This window comes from Apus apus, chromosome 11 (genome assembly GCF_020740795.1).
Source record: "Apus apus isolate bApuApu2 chromosome 11, bApuApu2.pri.cur, whole genome shotgun sequence".
In the NCBI taxonomy this organism is placed as follows: domain Eukaryota; kingdom Metazoa; phylum Chordata; class Aves; order Apodiformes; family Apodidae; genus Apus; species Apus apus.
The window spans coordinates 353098-372748 of NC_067292.1; the positions used below are offsets into that span (position 1 = coordinate 353098).

At 50.5% G+C, this 19651-nt stretch overlaps 1 protein-coding gene across 7 annotated transcripts in view; it reads right to left on the reverse strand.

Moving 5' to 3' along the window:
- Positions 1-5625: 5625 nt before the first annotated feature.
- The window catches only part of ZFHX3 (zinc finger homeobox 3), a 523576-nt gene continuing 509550 nt past the window's right edge, over positions 5626-19651 (reverse strand). For all 7 annotated transcript variants that reach the window (XM_051629816.1, XM_051629819.1, XM_051629821.1 and 4 more), the window contains 3 exons: positions 19371-19473; positions 12550-17997; positions 5626-9682 (listed from right to left, as the gene is read on the reverse strand). In XM_051629816.1, the coding sequence (XP_051485776.1) occupies positions 8115-9682; positions 12550-17997; positions 19371-19473 (7119 nt within the window). In that variant the 3' untranslated portion in view covers positions 5626-8114. The remainder of the gene's footprint in view (positions 9683-12549; positions 17998-19370; positions 19474-19651) is intronic.

A 19651-nucleotide genomic window follows, 5' to 3' on the forward strand; every position in this document is an offset into this window, starting at 1 on the left:
TTGCGTACAACAGCTTCAATTTTCGCCTTTCTTTAATTTGAACTCCATGGGAGAAAGAGGCAGGGCCAGGGAGCAAGGGGCAGCAGGAGAAGCGCTTTGTGTTTTTGTTCAGCGGGCTGTGAAAATAGGGAGTAATGAAAATACAGAGTTTTTATCTTTGCCTCATTATATAAAAGAACCAAAATGGACACAAATCTTTACTAAAGCCTCCCTAGTAGAAGGCCAGCCTGTGTGGGCAGCAGCCTTCATATCCCCTGCATCCAGGGACGACAGGCTCCGTGGGGCTGGTGACAGAGCTGCTGCTGCCGCCGTGTCACGCGTGGCGAGGCGACCCGCTCAGCTCTCTGCTCACAGACACGTTTTGTCGTACCAGAAGATCCAGGTGTCCTTCCGTGCCTGAAACAAACACCGATCTGTCGCGGCGTCGCCAGCCCCTCCTGCGCTGTCCCTCCGCAGGGCTGCGGGGCGGGGGCTGCGCCTCGGCTGGCAGGGCCGGGGGGGGAGGCTGCCGGACCCCCGGGGGCCGCAGGGTTTGTGCCAGGGGCCTTTCTGTGCCACAGGGGCTGTGGGAAACAATGCATGACTAAGGACCTTTGCCCCTTGCTGAAGTCTGTGGCCCTGCTGGGGGCCTGGGGTGCCCCCTTGGGGGGGAAATCCGTCCCCAGGCCCTCCCTTGCCACGGGGACTCAGGGGGACCCCTCCTGCTGCCACTCGGCGGGGCACAGCAGGGCCAAGGGACACCCGGCGGGGCCAGTCCCATCCCGTGTCCTCCCCTGCTGTGTGCGATGATCAAAGGCGCTGCTGGAGCAGGAGGGAAACAGCTTCACATAATGGAAACTGAATTTCTGCTTTAAAAAGAAAAGGCACTGCTTTGCCAAGACGCTCAGCATTCCATACACACATTAACCTGATTACGGAAAGAAGGGGGGGAGCTTTTCCTTGTCTCTGCCCTGCTAATAATCTTCTGTCCATTCCGATTTGGCTTTGACCTCCCTCCAGCCCCTGGCGTGCCCAGCTCACCGGCACCCGGCAGCTGGAGGTGCTGGGAGCTGTGCTGATGTCTGCCCATCACTGACCTGCTGTCAGCTGAGACCCACCACCTCTGGAGACACGAGGGCAGTGGAAGGTGCTCCTGTAAACCTGTGGGAGAGGGAGAGCAACTGGGAACCCACCTGCAGGGACCTGCAAAATGGGACACCAAACCAGCAAGAGTTCAGAAAACTCAGTGATCCCCAAGGCTGTGACCTCAACCCATGCAAGTTCCAGCCCACCTTCCATCCCTGCCCAGCTCCCTGCCACCGCAGCGAGGCCCCAGTGACCCAGCGACACGGGACAGTGGCACTGGCAGCATGGCTGGGGTCGGCCCCACTGGCCCAGGAAGGCTGGAGGCACTGGGGCAGGCTGGCAGCCATTTGGCAGAGAATCCCCTCCCCCATGCTGAGAAAAGGCCCCTTTTTGCTGTGACAATTCAATATAATTGAAAGTTTGCTTAGGAAAGAGAGTCTTTTTAACTGAACATGCTCACAGCTGAATCGATATGAATTATACGGCACAGGAGATGCCTAGGGTATTAAAACATTAATTAAGTAACATCATGCTACCATCCAACCAACAGCACAATACCTTTCCTCTGGGGCACAGGCTGAAGTCTCCTCCATCACGGCAGCTGCCGGTGCCTTCCTCGGGGCGGTGGGACACGGGGCACCCCCGGGAGCCCCCGGCCCAGGAAGGGCCCCCAGGCCCCCTCTGCTGTGTCTGTGGTGCCACCAGCACCTGGTGGGGGTTGGGGGACCAGCCAGGCCAAGCTGAGGAGCCGGCCCTGCACTGCCAAGGGGTCAGCTCACCCCATGGGTTGGGAGCTGGTGCTCCCGCCCTGCCAGACACCAAAATAGAAAGTCATTGGAGTGAAATCAGTGTCTTCACCACATCCCCTCTGGCAGAGCGTTAATTAAAATGACTCTCTAGTGCTTTAGATCATCAGGTGTACATTGTTAACGAGCTTGGAGGCGAGAATGGGCTCCACATTTGCAGTTTAAGCACTGATGGAGTTAACCCTTCACCAATGCTGGCACAGCCCGAGCCTGGTGGCAGTTTCTCAGAGCATCAGTCTGCATTATGGACACTGGCTTCCTTAGCAGACTTCAGATATCATTTAGCAAAGATGTTAACCTGGGCCCCTGCTCAGCTGAGCAGTGACCTGTCTGCAGAAGTGACGTGGCTGCAGCTGCTGCTCTCAGGAGGGAAAGCTCTGTGCCCAGCCCGAGCTCCCCCGGGGCTGCTGAGACCAGGGAGGGCTGCAGGACCAGCTGCCCCGTGGCCTGGACATGCCCTGTGCTGCAGAACGGCGGCCACGGCAGGGAGAGTCTTCCATAGATAATCCCGTCCCCTGCCCGAGTCTCTGAGTGCTCTGGGGCCCTGCCTGTTGGATGGGATGTGGCTTGCTCTGGCTCCCAGCTCCCACATCCGGCACCCCACAAGCCCCACACTGGCCTGCTAGGAGGGCTTGTGTGCTGGGCTTACCTCTGCTGCACACCCAGGAGGGATCCCTGTGGAAAAGCTGGTCAGGAACGACAGGGAGATCAGTGGTGTTCCCTCCTTTGTTGTCAGCACACGCTGGGTATCCTGTGGCACTGCATGCTGGGCTGTGACATGGGGACAGCCCAGGATACCTCCTTGGGGCTGCTGAGGCCCCACTTCCACTGTGCCAATAGCAGGAAACACAGGGACAGTGCTGGAGGGCAGAGGCACCTTTCAGCTGGGAATGCTGCTCCAAAATCATTGGCACAGTCACTGTCTCTAGTGGACACCTGAATGCTGCTGTTTTTACAAATATGTATTTTGTGGCCTGTAAGAGTGTACTGGGAAGAGCTCAGTCTTTTAGCTGATGGCAACAAAAGGTTATGAAGTCACTCTCGATCTCTTACCAGAACTACAGCATGGAAAACCTTTTCCTTTCTGTCAGAGCATTGCACAATTCCTGCTGCTGAGCTGCCCTGGACACACAGGCTCTCACAGAGGTTTTTAGTTTGCAGCTTGTGCAGCAACTAGAAGCCGTTTACACCTTTTCGAGTATTAGAGGTGCTTTCTCAAGCGTAGCCGTTTTAAACTGGAATTCAACCCAGGAAAAAATAGCAACGTTACATAATGAAGTGCAGGTCTATGAACAACATGAAGTCATTAACGTGGCACAAACACGGGTGGAAGGGCTGCGCTGGCGACCCTGTTCCTGCCACAGTCCCCTCTGTCTGTAGAAAACACAGAATGGATTGCGCCCCCCCCCCCCCCATTAAAAAACCCCACCAGCCAAGAGGAAACCCAGACCCTTGCCTGCTCAGGCTTCAGCTTGAAGAGCAGTGCCTGAAGCTGGGACAGGAGACCTGGAGCTGGGGTGCTGTGCTGGCCAGGCTGGGCCCCTGAGCAGCAGCACCTCCTCCTTGCCGGGTGTGCCTGGGGGGCAGTGCCAGCTGCCTGGTCACCCTGCAGCATCAGGAGCCACTGGGCACCCACCCACTTCATTTCGTAACTCACATGGTTTTGGAGCCCAGATCAGCACAAGAGTTGGTTATTTTTTTCTTCTCATGATGGTGCATCAGCAGCCTGATTATTCAACTTACTGGCTTGCAAGTGAAGGTGCTGACCTGATTAGTTAAAGGACACACCCATGCCCTTGTTAATGGCAACATTTCCTTTCCCTCACCTCTGCTTCAGCTGGATGATGGTGCAGAGCTCTGGCCTCTGCTGCTGGGAGGGGCAAAGGAAGGACAACCATACTATCCCTGCTCATCCCACCTATGACATTGGAATGGGATTTTTTATTTTTTAAATTATTTATTGTTGCAGTTTTAAATTAGAGATGAACAGTAGCCCTTGGGGCTCTCTTTTGGATGTGGTCCTTATCAATGAATTTCAAGCATTTCTGCTTCAAGGGGCAGTTTCTGGGCCAGAGAAATGTGTACTTAACATTCAACAGTTCATAATATTTTCCTCCCTGCTCAAGCTCTGCTCTGGAGAAAGAGGGGCTGCAAGCAAAGAGAAGAGCAGCAAGTCAGCCACTTACCTTTCTTACCTTTGTCTCCTCTTGGTTGGATTGGAAGAAGAAAACAGATGGTGATTTTGGTTCACTTCTAGTTTACAGGTTCCAAGATGAGCTCAGCCCATAAAGGCATCATGCTTTCCCTGCAACCATCAATGACAGCAGCATGCCCAGAATTCTTACACAATCATTTAGTAAAATTAGATGTACTCGTCATGTCTTTTCCATATACAAGGCATCCCAAAGTCGTAACACGAATTGTTTGCCTCATTGCTTCCACTTTGCACTTCAATCCCAGCCTGGGCACCGGTGCTCTCGGCCCCACGGGCACCCGGATGTGTGGGGAGGGACAGGGACACGCGTGTCACACCCACCCCGAGACAGACCCTGCACCGCACAGGGGGACATCGGAGACGAGAGCTTTTGCTCATTTTTTTTTTTAATGTATCACAATGAGCAGGAAACATACGTGATGAAATATTTCCAAAGGAGTATATTCAATTACCATCTACAGTCAACTCAACTATGACAACAAAGTCTTTTGTGACAAATCTTTCAAAGTTTTGAAAGTTCCATGTGGTTTCTGTTTCCGTTAGTCTCCATGTATTTTGGTACAGTTAGAGATCAGCATTGTTACAGTAACAAAAAAAAGCTAACAAGACTACATTATAGAAAAACACCAAGAACATCATTTTTGGTTTCACTTGCTCTATTTTTTTGTACATTGCAAAGGCTGTTCATATCCCTCTTCACCTCATTTATGCTTTCTGTTCTACCCAAACTCGCCCCCCAAAATAAAAACAAAAAAAATAGGCAAAGCTTTGTGTTTCACAGTGGGCAGTATCTCAGCGCCGACAAACCAACCAACCAACCAACCGACTGACCAACCAACCAACCAACCCAATTTCTGCTTCTATTTAGAAGTTTAATTTTTTAATTTTTTTTTTCTAAAGCAAAATATATTTCCACAAACAGCAAGTGTGCTGGCGTGTGTCAGTGTCTCCCTCACCTCCCCTGCTGGCCCCCGGGCCTGGGCAGCCACAACACACACCTGATACCTCTCTTTATTCTCAATTGTATGAAACTTTGGCCATCTTCACCACTTAAAAAAGCTTTTTATTAAAAATAAAACAGAAACCTGCTCAATGCTAAGTTTAAAATCTTTTCCTTGTGCCCAGCCCTGCTCTGACCCTCGCTGGAAAGGCCACGTGTGGGCTCAGGGCACGAGCTGGGGGTCCCTGGGGGGTCCCAGTGCCAGCCCCGGGGCAGCCGGGCTGCAAGGGGAGGACGCAACCTCGCACTGAAAGTCTCTAGAAACATTTAGAAAAAATACAACAAAATGAATTTATAAAACCTTTTAGTGGGTGGGAAGGAGGAGGGGGAAGAAGGAGAGAGAAATTGCACTATGACCAAGCAATATAATTAAAAAACTGAAACAAAACAAGACAAAACTGAAAGGATTTCCAAAAGAGACCTTGCGGAATCTGACAGATAAAGCTAGTGTTAAATTGTTAACTTGTATCACATAGTGAATCAAACCAAAACAAACAAAAAAACCTTCTATATGATACAGACAGAGTAACATACAACAGTTAAATGGCAAAAAATATATATATATATTTCATAGAATTACAAACAAGATAAAATAATGGAAAACAAAAACTGTACAACTTTAGCATTTAAAAAATGTTCATCTCAAACACGGGGAGAAATACAAGAACTTTTGTTAAAAGAAAACAGTTTGTTAAAACAGCAACTGCTTTTTGTATACTTGCTTCCATTTTTGAGACCTTATGCTACAGCTGGGTACTGGTAGGAATATTAGGTGGTACTCTCTTTAGTATCGTCTACTTAAAAAGCAATTAAAAAAAGGAATTTGCACTGTGCATTAGCCTAGTTAGAAATATGTACAACAGTTCAGGATCTAGTCTTTCATTGAACTAAAACAAAAAATCCATAAAAACAGAAGTGTCCCGCTAGAAAATGAACCCCACGTTCGTCTCTCAGATGCTCCAGTCTCTGGCGGAGTCGACGAGCGGCTTCAGCACGGGGAGGAGAAGCCCAGAGGTGGCAGGAGGAACCTGCCTTCACAGTCTTCGAAGTTCCCTTTTGAAGCAGGATGAAGATGTCGGGGAGAAGGCTCTCGCACTTTCGGGGCAGAGGAAACGGGGGGAAAGGAGATTGTTTCTGTTGACATTTGGCTACGGAAGTGAAACAGCAAGCATCTATTTGTCTCCAAATCTACATTTTAGCAGCACAAAGTTTTCCTTTCAAAGTCCGGGCCGTGGGATGGGTGGGGGTGCCTGGGTGTTCCCAGGAGCGGGGCGTGGAGCCGGCCGGGATCCCACCAGCACCAGGCACTGCCGCCCTGGGCGCGTGCCGCTCTGGCTGCCGGCACGGGAGAATTTGGAAAGAGAAACCTGCCTTTTGGTGCGCTGGGTTTTCACTAAGAGTTGTCTCTCTGCTTGCAGAAGAAGCACAGATAACAACCTGGGTACTTTTTTTATTCTTTATTTAAACTTAGACTTGTTTGTTTAAACCAGAAACAAATTCTCAAGTAAAAAGAATCCTTTTTGCTCATTCTGCACCAGTGGTGAAAGGGTATGTCTTTGGATTTTATTTAAAGCATGAATTTTCTTTAGAGAAAAAAAAAATGTAACAAAACCTTTTTTTAAAAGAAGGAACAGAGTGCAGCCTAATTACACAAACAGAAACAAATGCTTATAGTTTAGGAACAGAGTCTTTGAAGCATTTACAAAATGAGGAAAAGAAGTGGGGAAGAAAAAAAAAAGAATGGAAAAATGGAAAATAAGAAAGAGATAAGTGCACAAGGGTAACAGACATAGGTAAATCGTATGTATACGCCTTAAAAAGTTTCAAACCCCCAACAAAAAATATTCTGCAAGGGATCCTACTGACCCCCCAAAACCCTTTGAACTTCTTTCTTTAGTTTTTATAAAATAATTATGCAACCACCCTCTAAGAAATGAAGGTAGCGACCATAAGTGGAAGATTACAGGATGGGGGAATGGGGAGTAAAGGTACAAAGGGGAGAAAAGCTTAGGCGAGTCAATGGATTGCAATCTATCTGGCTAGGAATGAACAAGACAACATCAAATGAGAAGCCGTCAGCTGGACCATACAAAAGCTAAATGTACACAAAAGGGTTTTTTCTTTTAAATCTACCATACTGCTTCAGTTCATTTCCAATGCAACAATCTACTCAACACCAAAAATGGTCATATCTATCATAAATACAGAAAGTCAGTTGTTTTAAAACTTATTTTTTTAAGCTCCGAGTCCTCAACACTCTTTGTGTGGGTTTTTTTTTATTTTTCTGAAAAGTGGGAGTGCTTAACTTTTCCCCTTGAAATTGGCTTCAGCAGAAAAGCTACCCTTAAAATCCCCGAAAAGCTAAAGCAGTTCACATTGTTTTTTTCTCTTGAATACTTTCTGCCCATTTTAAATTAACAAAAAAAAAAAATCCTTTTCTGAAACGAAAATGAAACAAAACAAAAAACCCCAAAACAAACGAAAGAAATTATATATATATATATAAAACAATGATTCTGAAAACAGAACAAAGTGTGAGCGATTGACCTGAGAATAAAAAGACATTACATTTCTTTTTTCTTTTAGCAAGCCATTGGTATCTGAATGCTAAGATAGCAAGAAATTTAAAACTGTAACAAGGTGGGCTGCTTTCCCATACAGTGCATGCCGGCCTCTGCTGTGCTATCGACGTGGGGCGTATTGAAAAGGGGCAATATACAAGGGGCTCAAGCTCCGAAGACAGTAAGGAGGCAGCACGGGCTCTCATCTCCCAGACCAACAGTACCTTCAAAAGGACAAATGTAACAGATTTTTTTTTTTCTTTTTTAAGTTTTATTTTATTAAAAGGAAAGGAAAAAAGAAATGTAAAACCCACCGGCATCGTTATATGGGAAAACAACCCACGCTTTTCCTTTTTTCTTTTTCTTTTTTTGGTTAGAAGCTTTGGAATTGCAGTTAGTCTATTTTTGAAATTGGTTTGTTATTAACTTTTTTATTTAAATTCATTTTCATTGTTCATCTTCAAAGCTTACAATCTGAAGGTGTCCATTCCTACGCTAGCTAGACCACTGTCCTTAGGGCAGCCGGGGTCCCGGGGCCCCTCCGCCGGGCTCGCCGGTCCATCTGACTTTTGGCTAAGATCCGTGTCAGACTCCTCCGAATAGTCGTCTGTTGGCATCGAGGGCTGAACCCCTGAGGTGCTGCATGAACTTGAGGTAACCGTTGAAGATGAGGAGAGAGGAGGGAAAGGCGGCGGCGGCGGCTTCCCCGGTGGGGCGCGGGGGGCTGCCGGGGGCCAGGGCTTTCTGGAGGCGTGGGGGGAAGCCGGGGGGGGCCGGGGGGGCGGGGGGCTGTCGTTTGAGTGAGCGGCCGACTGCGAGGTAGATGCGGTGCTGGGGTCGGGGGGGCAGGCAGAGTGAGGTAATAGACTGGGGTGCTCTTTGGCGTTTCTTGCTGCTCTTGTGATTGTTCGGTGTTTGTGCGGGGCTGACTCGAGATGCTGACTGAGGGCTTCGTCCCCACACACCGTGCTCTCGCACGCCACGCACTGGTACGAGCCGCTGCCCTGGCCGCTGCCGGTGGGCACGTGAAGCACCATCTCTTGCAGGTTCGCCATGGACTGGCCGAAGTAGCAGAGGGACTTCAGGTGGTCGCTGGCTGCCTCCTGGTCGCTGAAGCCCGCCTGGCACTTGCGGCAGACCAGCTTGTACTGCACCTTCGGGACGATGAAGGGGTCGCAGAGGGAGTCCGCGCCCTTGCCTTCTGCTTCGGGCTCTTCTTGGGGTTTGGGCAGGAGGGGGGACACCTCGCGGGGTGCGTTCTTCTGCTCTTCTTGCTTGGGGGGTTCTTTGGCAGGGTCTTTGTCTGGGGTGGCAGCCCCCGCTGGGACGGGGGTTTGGCTTCCTTTGGGCTGCTGCACTTTCTGCTGCTGCTGCTGCTGCTGCTGCTGCTGCGCCTGCCGCTGCTGCTGCTGCAATGCCTCCTGCAGACTCTGCTGGTATTGCTGGTACTGCTGCAGCAGGGAGCCAGGGGACAGCCCCAGCAGCGCCTGCGACAGTGCGGGGCTGTAGGGGAAGAGCCCCTCCATCCCGTACATGGGCTGCAGGTACCCGCTCTGCAGGGTGCTGGGGATCTGCGGGGCGTAGTAGGGGGAAAAGCCGGGGACAAAGTAGGGGAGGAACTGGCTCGTCAGCAAGGTGGTGGGGTCGGAACTGAGGGCGGCCTGCAGCGCCTGCAGCTGGGCCGGCTCCACCGCATACTCCATGGTGGGCAGCGGGGCCGCCAGCGTGCCCGCCGGCGCCTCCCCCTTCTCCTTCTTGGGCCCTGGCAGTGGGTCTCCCTTCCCCTTGGCTGCCTTCTCCTTCTCTTTTGCCTTCTCGCTCTCCTTCTCCTTGCGCTGCGGCGGGGGCGGCTGTGGCGGCTGGGGGGTGGTTGCTGGCGGCTGCTGTGGGGCCACGGCAGCCGTGGCTTGTGCCGGGGTGGGTGAGCTCAGTGCGGCCGGGGGCTGCTTATTTGGTAATCCAGAGGTGGGGAGGCCGGGCGAAGGGACGCTTGTGCTGGGTAGGCCCATCAGGTTGGGTTTGGGAGAAGTTAAAGCTGCAAGAGGGAAGAGAGAGAGGTGAGGAGTCACTGGGCATGCCGAGGCAGGTGAGGCCGGGCCGCCCCACACCACCAGCTCCACACCAGGGCAGAAACAGCTCCAGCCCCTCCCAGGCCGGAACGAGACAACCATGGCTCTCCCTGCGCCTCAAGTGCCTCCTCAGCCCAGTCACTGCAGCCAGCTTGGCCACGCTGCCCGGCAGCACTGGACATGGTGCTTCTGCTTGGGGACACCTCCTGCCCCCCAGGATACTCAGCACTGCTGTGGCTTTACTGAACCCTCTGAAATTGCCCAGTGATGAACAGCTGATGTCAGGGCACACACTGTCCCTACGTCTGCAGCAACCCATCCTTTGGCCAAAGTACTCCAGCAGAAGGGAAGTGCTGTGCCAAATGGCCTAACATTAGATACTGTCCATCTCGTTAAACCCCCCCCAGATTAAAAAGCCCTGACACGGCAACTGGAAAGGACCAAACCGGCTAATTCTAAGTTATTTTGTCTTGCTATTAATGAAATCACAAAGCCTGTCCTTCCTTCCAATGTAAGAGGCTTTGGGTGCACAGCTTCTGAGTAATTTCAGAGTTTATGCAATATTCAGACAGAATGACACACAATCACAGAACTGGTCTAGTTGGAAAAGACCTTTAAGATCATCAAGTCCAACCATTAACCTAGCTCTACCGAGTCCAGCCTAGAAGTCCCCCCCAGGGCATGAACATCATGGATAGGGTGGAATTAAAAGTGTCATGAGGCTTCCTCACAAGGGGGATCAACTACTGAATGTGAGGTCTGCCCATCTTCCCAAAGGCAGGAACAGCCAGTATCAACAGAGTCCCTGGTGCCAATCTCTGCTCTCACAGCTGTTAGTAGCTAGGAGAGGAGGAATGTGGCTCCCAGAGTCACATCCATTAACCATGTCCACTGTAGTTGGCAAATGCGCTCCCAAAAAGGGAAACTTTGTTTGGGAAGTCCCTCAATGTCATTTTGGGAAAATCAAAATGAAGCAAAGCTCTAACATTCTGCTGGCGCAGCCCTGCATGCTCCATGGCTCTGGGGCCAGGAACCTGCTGCTGGATCCACCCCTGCTGCAAAACCATGCCACAACATCTAACCTTTCAATAACAAAGCCCAAGTCCTTTGAGCTGTGATGGTAAACACGGTCTGAGTACGAACAGTCAGAACTAGGAATCACGGAGGCACAGTTTTACGTTAGACTGTACCTCTTCTGTGGTGCTTCTGTGCACCAGGCTCCAGACTGCTGACTGCAGAGCTGCATTGACAGAGCCCCTCACTGACCCGTGCCCTGTACTGCTGGGGTAGCCCGGAAGGAATCCAAATGTCTCACCACGCAGCACAGGAACCGCTTTCTTGCAGCACCGTGCCCTGAGCAGCAGTGAGGGGGGAGCAAAGCACCCTCCTGAACCCGGCTGTGCTGCGCCCTGGTGTGAACAGCCCGTTTGTCTGCAGCGCTCCAGCCACCCAGTGAGGCTGGAATCCTGTGCCCAGTGCTGGCCTCCTGAGCTAGGGCAGGAGAGAAAGACATGCGTCTCCACAGAGCCTGGCCAAGGAGTTGTGGGATTCAGCAAGGGCTGATCAAACCCTGTGAAACCTGCATCTGCTCCTGATGCAGTACCGAGACAATAGTGACTCGTGAGGGTATGAAGTGTGCAGAGCGAGCCTCCACGCAGCAGCTTCATGCATTTCAGATAAGGGCACATTATGGATAGATGCCATTGAAACTGGTGTTCCCTCGCTCAGCAGCCCCTGAGAGGTTCAAGAGCCGGAGCAGCAGCTAATTCATGCCATTCCTGGATGCACAGCCTTATCTGCTGCGACAGGCTTTGAGCTGAGATGGCCTGACCTTTGGAGCTTTATCTAAAGGCCACAAATAGTCTGTTTGACTTTCTAAATAGCTTAGTCCTGTCTAGGCCGTCACTGATTGCTTTTAACATTCATAGGACATAGCCCCATCTCCCCAGGACACATACGGGATTGAAGTGCAAAAAAGGAATTTTAGATCTTGTTACAAATTTGGGGCACCAAGTGACCAGCACAGAGCCATCTGTGACAGGCTGGCAATGTAATGTGCCAAAGAGATCCATTTGGCCTAGTTCTGGCCTCAAAAGGAGGACAGAAGTACTGCAGGAAAAGGTCCTGGCATGCAAAGATGCCCTTCAGGCATGTAGCCCTTAGGACTAGATTCAAGAAGTAGGAATGGGCAGTAGCCCCAAATAGAAGAACCTCTAATAAGAATAGTTTCTAAAAATAGTTTAATTACAATGGCCTATGCTACAACTAGTCAGGAATGATTTTACTTGAGCTTTGGGGGTTGTGGGAAGAGTTCTGTAACTATGCAAAAAAAGCCTTGAAGTCACTCAGAGGATGTTACATAAAGATGCTTCAGGTTTCTGTCACCAATGCTACCAGGCACATCACACTTTTCCCTAGCAATAGTTCAGAATTACTGAAAGCTTGGGATGGCATTACATAAACTGAATTTAATAGCAAAAGGAAAGGCATAATGAACAATGTATTCAGCACAAGTTGTTTTCATGTTTCCTTTGATAAATTCTCTATTTTCCACTTCTTGAAGGTACTTGAGAATTTTCATCCTGTGCTAATAAAACGGAGATACTCAGCATGTCTAGACCTTGCTCTATTTCAGACTTTGCTAGAAAACCCAGGTTCAAGAATTAAAGACAAAATACCTATTGCTTATTCACTGTCAAGTAAACATGCTTGACTAAAGTGCTAATAGGACTAAAGTCCTATTATCAGTCATTCTCAAGGGAACATCTGCTTGTGCTAAAGTTCTGTCAAGTTAAGCTGCATCTCTGTGCAGTGTGATAATATCCATACCCACCTGTGTTGGATGGAGTGAAGCCTGGTAAGGATGGGCTGTTGAGGCCTGGTAGCAAGACTGGAGGGATGCCCTGTAGTGCTGGGTATGCAGCAGGAAGGTTAAGAGCTTGCAGAGGGGTGTTTTCAAACATGCCCTGCTGTTGAGCTGCCAGACCAAGAACCTCGTTGGCTTTTTTGATTCGGTCCAGCTCCTGCTGAGCCATCAACTGACGTACAGTAGCTGGGTCGAAATACTCCTTTTCCTTATCCAACTGGCTTCCAATGGTTTCTTTAACTTTGGAGATATGCTGTTGAGAGAAGATATGGTCACGTACAGACAGTCGAGCGCTGTACTTGATGCCACACAAAGTGCACTCTGTTTTGGGTCCCTCGTAACTTGTTTGGTTTATACCAAAATGCTTGGCCATGCTGAGTTTGGACTTCTTCTCCTTTGCCCTAGCATTCTGGAACCAGACCTGAACAACTCTCTTTGGCAGTCCAATGTCATTGCCCAGGACCTCACACTCCAGCATGGTAGGTGTCCTGTAGTCATTAAAGCATGACTTAAGAACTTTTAGCTGGAGATTAGTCATCTGAGTGCGAAAGCGTTTCTGTCCAGGCCGATCCCCGCTCTCGCCAGACTTGCTGGCTGAACCACTGGCACCAGGGCTGGGCGAGCAGGGGTCTGCAAGGCTGGATGTTTCACTGTAGTCCACAGTACCTTCATTATCGTACTCTTTGCTGTAAAAGCTGGGAGCTGGGCTGACCAGGCCAGAAGACAGCCGATCTTCATACTCAGACATTGCTATCATGGCAGCTTTTGTCAGACCTTCACTGGGTCCCGATGCTGATTTGGTTTCAGTTGCAATCCCTGTTGCACTGTCGTTGTCTGCGTTCCCTTCATCTCCTGTTGTAGTGTCTGTGATTGCAGTGTTGACAGAAGAGCAGTCATCGTTGTCCAGCTTTGCTTGGTCAAAGCTCAGGTTGACTGAGGAAATGGAGGGACTCTCAAAGTCTTCTATCCCTTCCACCTTAATGGAGGACGGACTCAGCAGAGTTCGAGGTGACAGTTCCATGCTCTTGTTCACTGGGGAGAGAGGAACACTCTGTCCATCACTGCTAGTTGGTGGAATGTGGGAAAAGCTTGCTCCATCAAAGATGTCTCCCTTCATTTGGAGTCCCCCATCACAATCTAAGAGCATTGCAGACAACGTCAAGTTGTACCCGGCTCTCTTGGCCTCGTGCCAGTGACGGGATCGGATGTGAGCTTCGAGAGCTGTCTTTGCTTTAAAGAGAGCTCGGCAGAACGGACACCGTCTGTGGGCTTGGGCAGGCCCTACAGCTCTGAACTGCCCCTTCCTTTCCCGTGCACGGGTGTTCTGAAACCAAACCTGCACCACACGTTTCTTCAAGCCCACTTCATGTGCAATGTGATCCAACATCTTCCGTGTTGGGTTGGAGTCGAGCAAGTACTTCTGATAAAGAATTTCCAGCTGCTCTGGGGTAATGGTTGTCCTTAGACGTTTATCCCTTTGTGGCTCTTCTCCGCCAGTCCCACTGTCATTTTCTCCAGGGCTTGCACTGGCCTTTTCCTCCAGCTTTCTCTTCAGTGTGTTCATTGTGGACGTTGGAGTTGATGGTGAAGTGGCCGAGCTTGCTGGAATCTGTGGCAACGTTCCAGACAGCAGCTGGCTCGCCAGTAGTGGATTACTGGGATCAAAAAGCATGAAGGGCATATCCAGCGTTCTGTCCAGGAATGGGGGGTGGATAAACTGGTTCTGTGCGCTCAGAAAATGAAGTTGCTGATGCTCCTGCCAATGCTCAAAGGAAGGAAATGCCAGTTTGCACTGGTCGCACTGGTATGGGATTAGCTGAGGAGGTAGGTTTGCCAGCTGTTGAGGGGTGGATGTGTGAATGGGTTTGAGGGAAAGATGCGAGAGCTGAGATGGACTTGGGCTTGACTGTGTCAAGGAGCACTGAGGGGGCTGAGGAGGAGGAGGTGGCTGTTGCAGTGAAGTGGGGGAAGATAATTGTGAAATCTTTTGGTGTGCTGAACTTGTCTTTTGTTCTCCTTGGTCCTGTTGCTGCTGAGACTCTTGCTTTGGTTGCACTTGCTTCTCTTGAGTTTGGTTTTGCTGTGTACTTGGAGGTTCAGACTGCTTTGGTTTCTCATCTGTAGCTTCTACTTTAGAACTATAGGTGGAGGAATCGTCTGCCTCTGTTGTGAGCTGCAGAAAAGCTGAGGAGGTTGCATTGGCTGAAGATGTAGGTGTGCTGTAAGCTTGCGAGGGCATTGGTGTGCTGCAGGAGGAACTGGTTGGAGTCAAAAGCTCCATTGCATCCATAGAGTCTTCATTCTGGCTATCATCCTGTCCATCCTCATCCTCATCTTTGTAACAGAGCTTTTTCTGGTGTTTAATGAGATCAAAAATGCGCTGAAAGACCAGACTGCACTTTTTGCATTGGTAGTTCAGGTTGCTTGTTCTAATGTATCTGTCATTTGTAAGCTCCCTTCGTTCCCCGTCTTTGCCTTCTCCCTGATTCTCATAGTTTTTCCTTGCTTTCTGACGGGCATTCTGGAACCACACCACTATAACGCGCGTTGGGAGGTTCAGCAAGTTAGAAAGCTGCTCAAATTCATCATCCTTTGGATAAGCATTGGCATCAAAGAAGTCCTGAAGGACTCTAAGTTGGTAGTCAGTAAAGCGTGTCCGGGAGGACCGCTTGCTTCCCCAGTATTCCTGCTTTTGAGGTTCTGGAGAAGGAGGCCGTGAGTCTATCTTCAGTTCTTCCAGGCTGGTAATGGGAGGATTACTGAAGTTGTATGGGGAATCCTTGTTGCGCTGGCGTTCTTTGAAAAGAGTGTTTCTGAACCAGTGCTTGATCACTTTCTGGGGCAATCCAGACTTGTCCGCCATCTCTTTGATCTGTTCCTCACTTGGGGAATTGTTAATATCAAAATACTGCCGAAGGACTCGGAGCTGGTCATCGGTGATTCGTGTCCGTGGCCTCTTGTTCTGCTGCTGCTGGAGAAGGCTGGGGTTGAGCTGATGCTGGTACAGCTGGGCCAAGTCAGCGGGCAGAGGGTCTACGGGACCAAGCTGGGGTGGCAGCTGTGCAGGTAACGTTTGTAGTGGCATGGTTTGCATCATAAGTGGTGAGAAGATGGGGAGCTCCATGGGCATGGAGAGCTGGGTGAGGGGCACAGACGGCTGGGCTGGTGCAATTGTGGGAGAGGTAATTGGTGGGGCAGAAGTAGGAATGGCAGGAGTGGAGGCCGGCTGGGGAGGGGCTGGAGGGAGCGGAGGGGGCGGCGGCGGAGGCGGGGGCGGCGGCTCTGGGGTCTGGGGCCGCAGGGGGTACAGTTTGTCATAGTGTTCTCTGTATTGTTTGGCAAATCTCTCTAACTGCTTAAAGGGGAAGTAATGTTGGTGAACATGCTCTTGGTGGCTCTTCAGGATGAGGATGTTTGAGAAGAACTTGCCACACGTATCACACTCAAGCTTTTCCAAGTTCTCACCTTGCTCTGTCTTCCCATTTTTCTTCTGCACCTTCTGTTTGTTCTCATTATACTGAATGACCAGCTCAAAGCCAAAGTTTTCCAGCAAGGCTTTTGTGGCATTCCCTCTTGCATCAGAGGCGATACGTGGGGGCAGTAAGGAGGGCTCCGAACCACTGCCTGGTACAAAGTCCTTCTTCTCTTTGGGCTTTAAGTTATCAGGCAGAGACTCCTTAGATGCTACATTATTGTCTCCCCTCTCTGCACTTTCCCTTTCCCGTGGAGTTTCTTTTTCTTTCTCCTTCACTATGGATTTATTCTTCTTCTCAGGGTGCTGGCTCTGCTGTATAAGGACGGAGTGAGGTTGTGACAAGGACAGCTGACCTTGCTGCTGCTGTAAGAGCTGTGGATGGCTCTGTTGAGGGAGCTGAACTTGAGTCTTCAGGTCCTCCAGCAAACTTGGGCCTGTCCCAGTCAGTGTCAGTGCCCCACTGGTGACAGGCAAGCTGACCTCTGGGTTGAGCTGGAACTCAGCACTGGGAATGTAGAAAGGAAACAGAAGATGCTGCTGTTGCTGCAGCTGCAGGAGAGTCTCAGTGGTCATCGGAAAGTGCGGCAAAAGTGCTGGGTTGAACAGCTGAGACTGCAGGAGAGCAGCTTGCTGCTGCAGCTCCTGCTGCAGATGTGCCTGGACTTGGGCCTGGGCCTGTGCCAAGGTCTGAGCTTGCTGCTGCTGCTGCTGCTGCTGCTGCTGCTGCTGCTGCCTGGATGCAATCATGTCTGCCAGCTTCTTTCGGTTTACCTCTTTGGGCTCTACAGAGGAGGAGATATTAGTGCTTGCAGGGTTACCTAGAGGAGGAATTCCCACACTGTCACTGGACACCTGATTGAGCAGGCTGGGAATGGGAGCTGTGCCCGAATTACTTGTGTTGGTGGTTGCAAAAGTGTTAGTGTTGCTCGTGCTCACTGGGCTTGGCGTGGAGGAGCCCAAGGAGAGGCTGCTGCTGCTGCTGCCAGCTCCATTACTGCTGCCACTGCCCCCCGCTGCCTCCAGCTTGGCAGCACGAGCTTTGGTTTGGTGCAGGACAGACCTCATGTGGATCTCCAGGGTTGAGCTCTGACTGTAGGCCACGTTGCAGGTGTTACACTTAAAAGGTTTGTTGTCTGGGCTACTGGTGGGTTCGGGCTGCCCAGTAGCAGACTCTTGGAGGGCTCTTTTCAGTTTATGCAGATGAGAAACTGAATTGTAATGGACCAGGAGAATGTTCTTTTGTGTGAAAGACTCCTTGCAGACTGTGCACTTGTAAGGGCGAGATGGATCTAGGAATTTCTCCATCGTGAAGTTAGGGCCCTTCCGGAAGGGTAAGGCCCTTTTCGGTTCTGAGCCAGAGTCCTCTTGCACTGACCCTGAATCGCTGCCTGTTGGGCTCTGCTTGTCTTCCAAGTCGCTCTCCTCCTCCTTATCTTCCTCCACTATTATAGTGTGGTCTTCTGCAAGTGAAGGATCACCCATGGCTAGGAGGTCCCCGTTGACCAAGAGACCACCATACAACTGCTGAATGTCAGCCTCACTCAGCTCCAGATGACTGGTTTCCAGGTGCTTCTTCAGGGCCTGGAAGGTTCGGAAGCTGCGCTGGCAGAGGCAGCACATGGTGGCTGCCCGGATGACGTGGTACTGGGAGTGGAGCTGCAGCTTCTCGATGGTTTTGAAGGCCAGGCTGCACTGGTTACAGCGGTACTTGTAGACGTGGCGGTCGGACACAGGCAGCTGGGGCCGCTTTGCATGGACTTCATTAAAGTGTGTCTGCAGGGCTGCCGAGCTCTTGAACACCTGGTTGCAGCCCTTCTTCCAGCAGAGGAAGCCCGAGTCCTCCCTGGCAGAGCTCTGATCAGCAGGAATGGGCTTGGGATCTCCACTGTGCTCTGCACTTTCTGATGGCGAAAGATTCTTTCCTGAGTCCTCAGAGATCTCTGTGAAAACATAATCAGAGCAAACCCAAAAATTACACCAGCACACAAGGGCTGATCAACACCCTCTTTTAGTCCCTAACATGTCCATGTTCTTTTCTCTGCAAGACAACAGTTATTCCTAACTTTTCTTCTTTGTCTTCATTCATTTATTTTAATACCAGCCCATTACCCTCATCATGGCCCATTGCATTAACCTACACAATTTACTTTCTTGCCCACTTTGAGTAGCTGGAAAAATTTCACACATTTACATGTTCCCTTAGTGCATTTATCACCTTTAATTCTCCCTTTTAAGTGAAGGCCACTCAGTCACCTGTCTTTGCTGTTTTTTCTTTGATGTCCTGCCTGTTTTCCAAAAAGAACGTTCATCAAACTGAACGTAGTATTTGAGTCCTGGTTCTATCAAAGCTAGAAACAACAGGAACGAAATTCAGGTCCTGCTGGCAGCAGCTCAAAGGGTGCTGTTTGTGGGAGGATGGGAGAAGCAGGAACAAGCTCTTAGTGCACTGCCACTTTTCCAGGGTCTAAGAGCAGAGTCCTGCCAGAAAAGGCAGTGAGATACAGGCAGAGACCAAAAAAGGGATCCCGTTGCCCAGGACATCATTAGCTACCCTGGCTGTGCCAGTGCTGCCCACCAGCACCACTGCCCTGGGGCCACCTGCCTGAATGGAAACGACTGTCTTCATTACCAGATTCCCTACAGATCCTCCAGGAAGGTACAGAAGGAAGACCAGCATTGCTTCCCTGCCAGGTTTGAGATCAGACGCTTCTGCCCACGCAGAATAATGCTCCTGGGATGCTCTCACACTGTGCTGCAAAGCCAGCACTAAATAGCCACTGATTTAGAGCCAAGCCTTGCTAACACAGCATGGCAATGAAAAAGGCTGAGGAGATGTGGGCTGAGCAAGATCTGCAGCAGATCCAGAGCTCCCCAAAATGTGTGCCCAGTCTATGTACTTGAGCTCCGATAGCAGAAGAGCAGGTGCAGCAGAGGTGGCAGCACATCTGTGGCCAGTACCTGCAGCTTTCAGTGTTTCTCTACCAGTGCCCTCAGCCCTTCACCACTTGCTCTTGGTCTTCTTCTTTACACAGATTCAACACCTTTCCATATGTATGGCCACAGAGGTGAACTGTGCTTCTCATCTTTCAGCTGTCCTGCTCTGCCCTGCCGTGGGACACCTGGGACACCAGCCTGGCTGGGACACAGATGGAGGGAGATGGCTCTGCTGGGCACCATCTGACTGTGGTTCTCAGAGGGCAGCTGAGCACATGAAGCTCACCTGGGCAGAGATGTGCCCAAACACAGTCCCTGGCCACGTGATGGGAGCTTGGGACATGGTGGGACCCATGGACATCACCAGACCCGCACTCACCAGGCTGCTTCCCCAGCTCCTCCGTGGCAGAGTTCCCATCCTTCTCTGGAGCAGGTGCTGGGAGAAACATGCTGCTGGGCATCATCACCTCAGGTGTTGTCACCTGGAAACAGGGAGGGAAGGATGTGGGGAGAAGAAAAATACAGGAAATTATTTAAAAACAACTTCAGTGGCAAAATTAGACACCAGTATTGTAAAGTCAGAGGCGTCACTTCTCACAGCTCACTGAAGACTCATGTTTATTAGACAAAGCTCACATCAGTCAAAAGTGTTTCTACAGT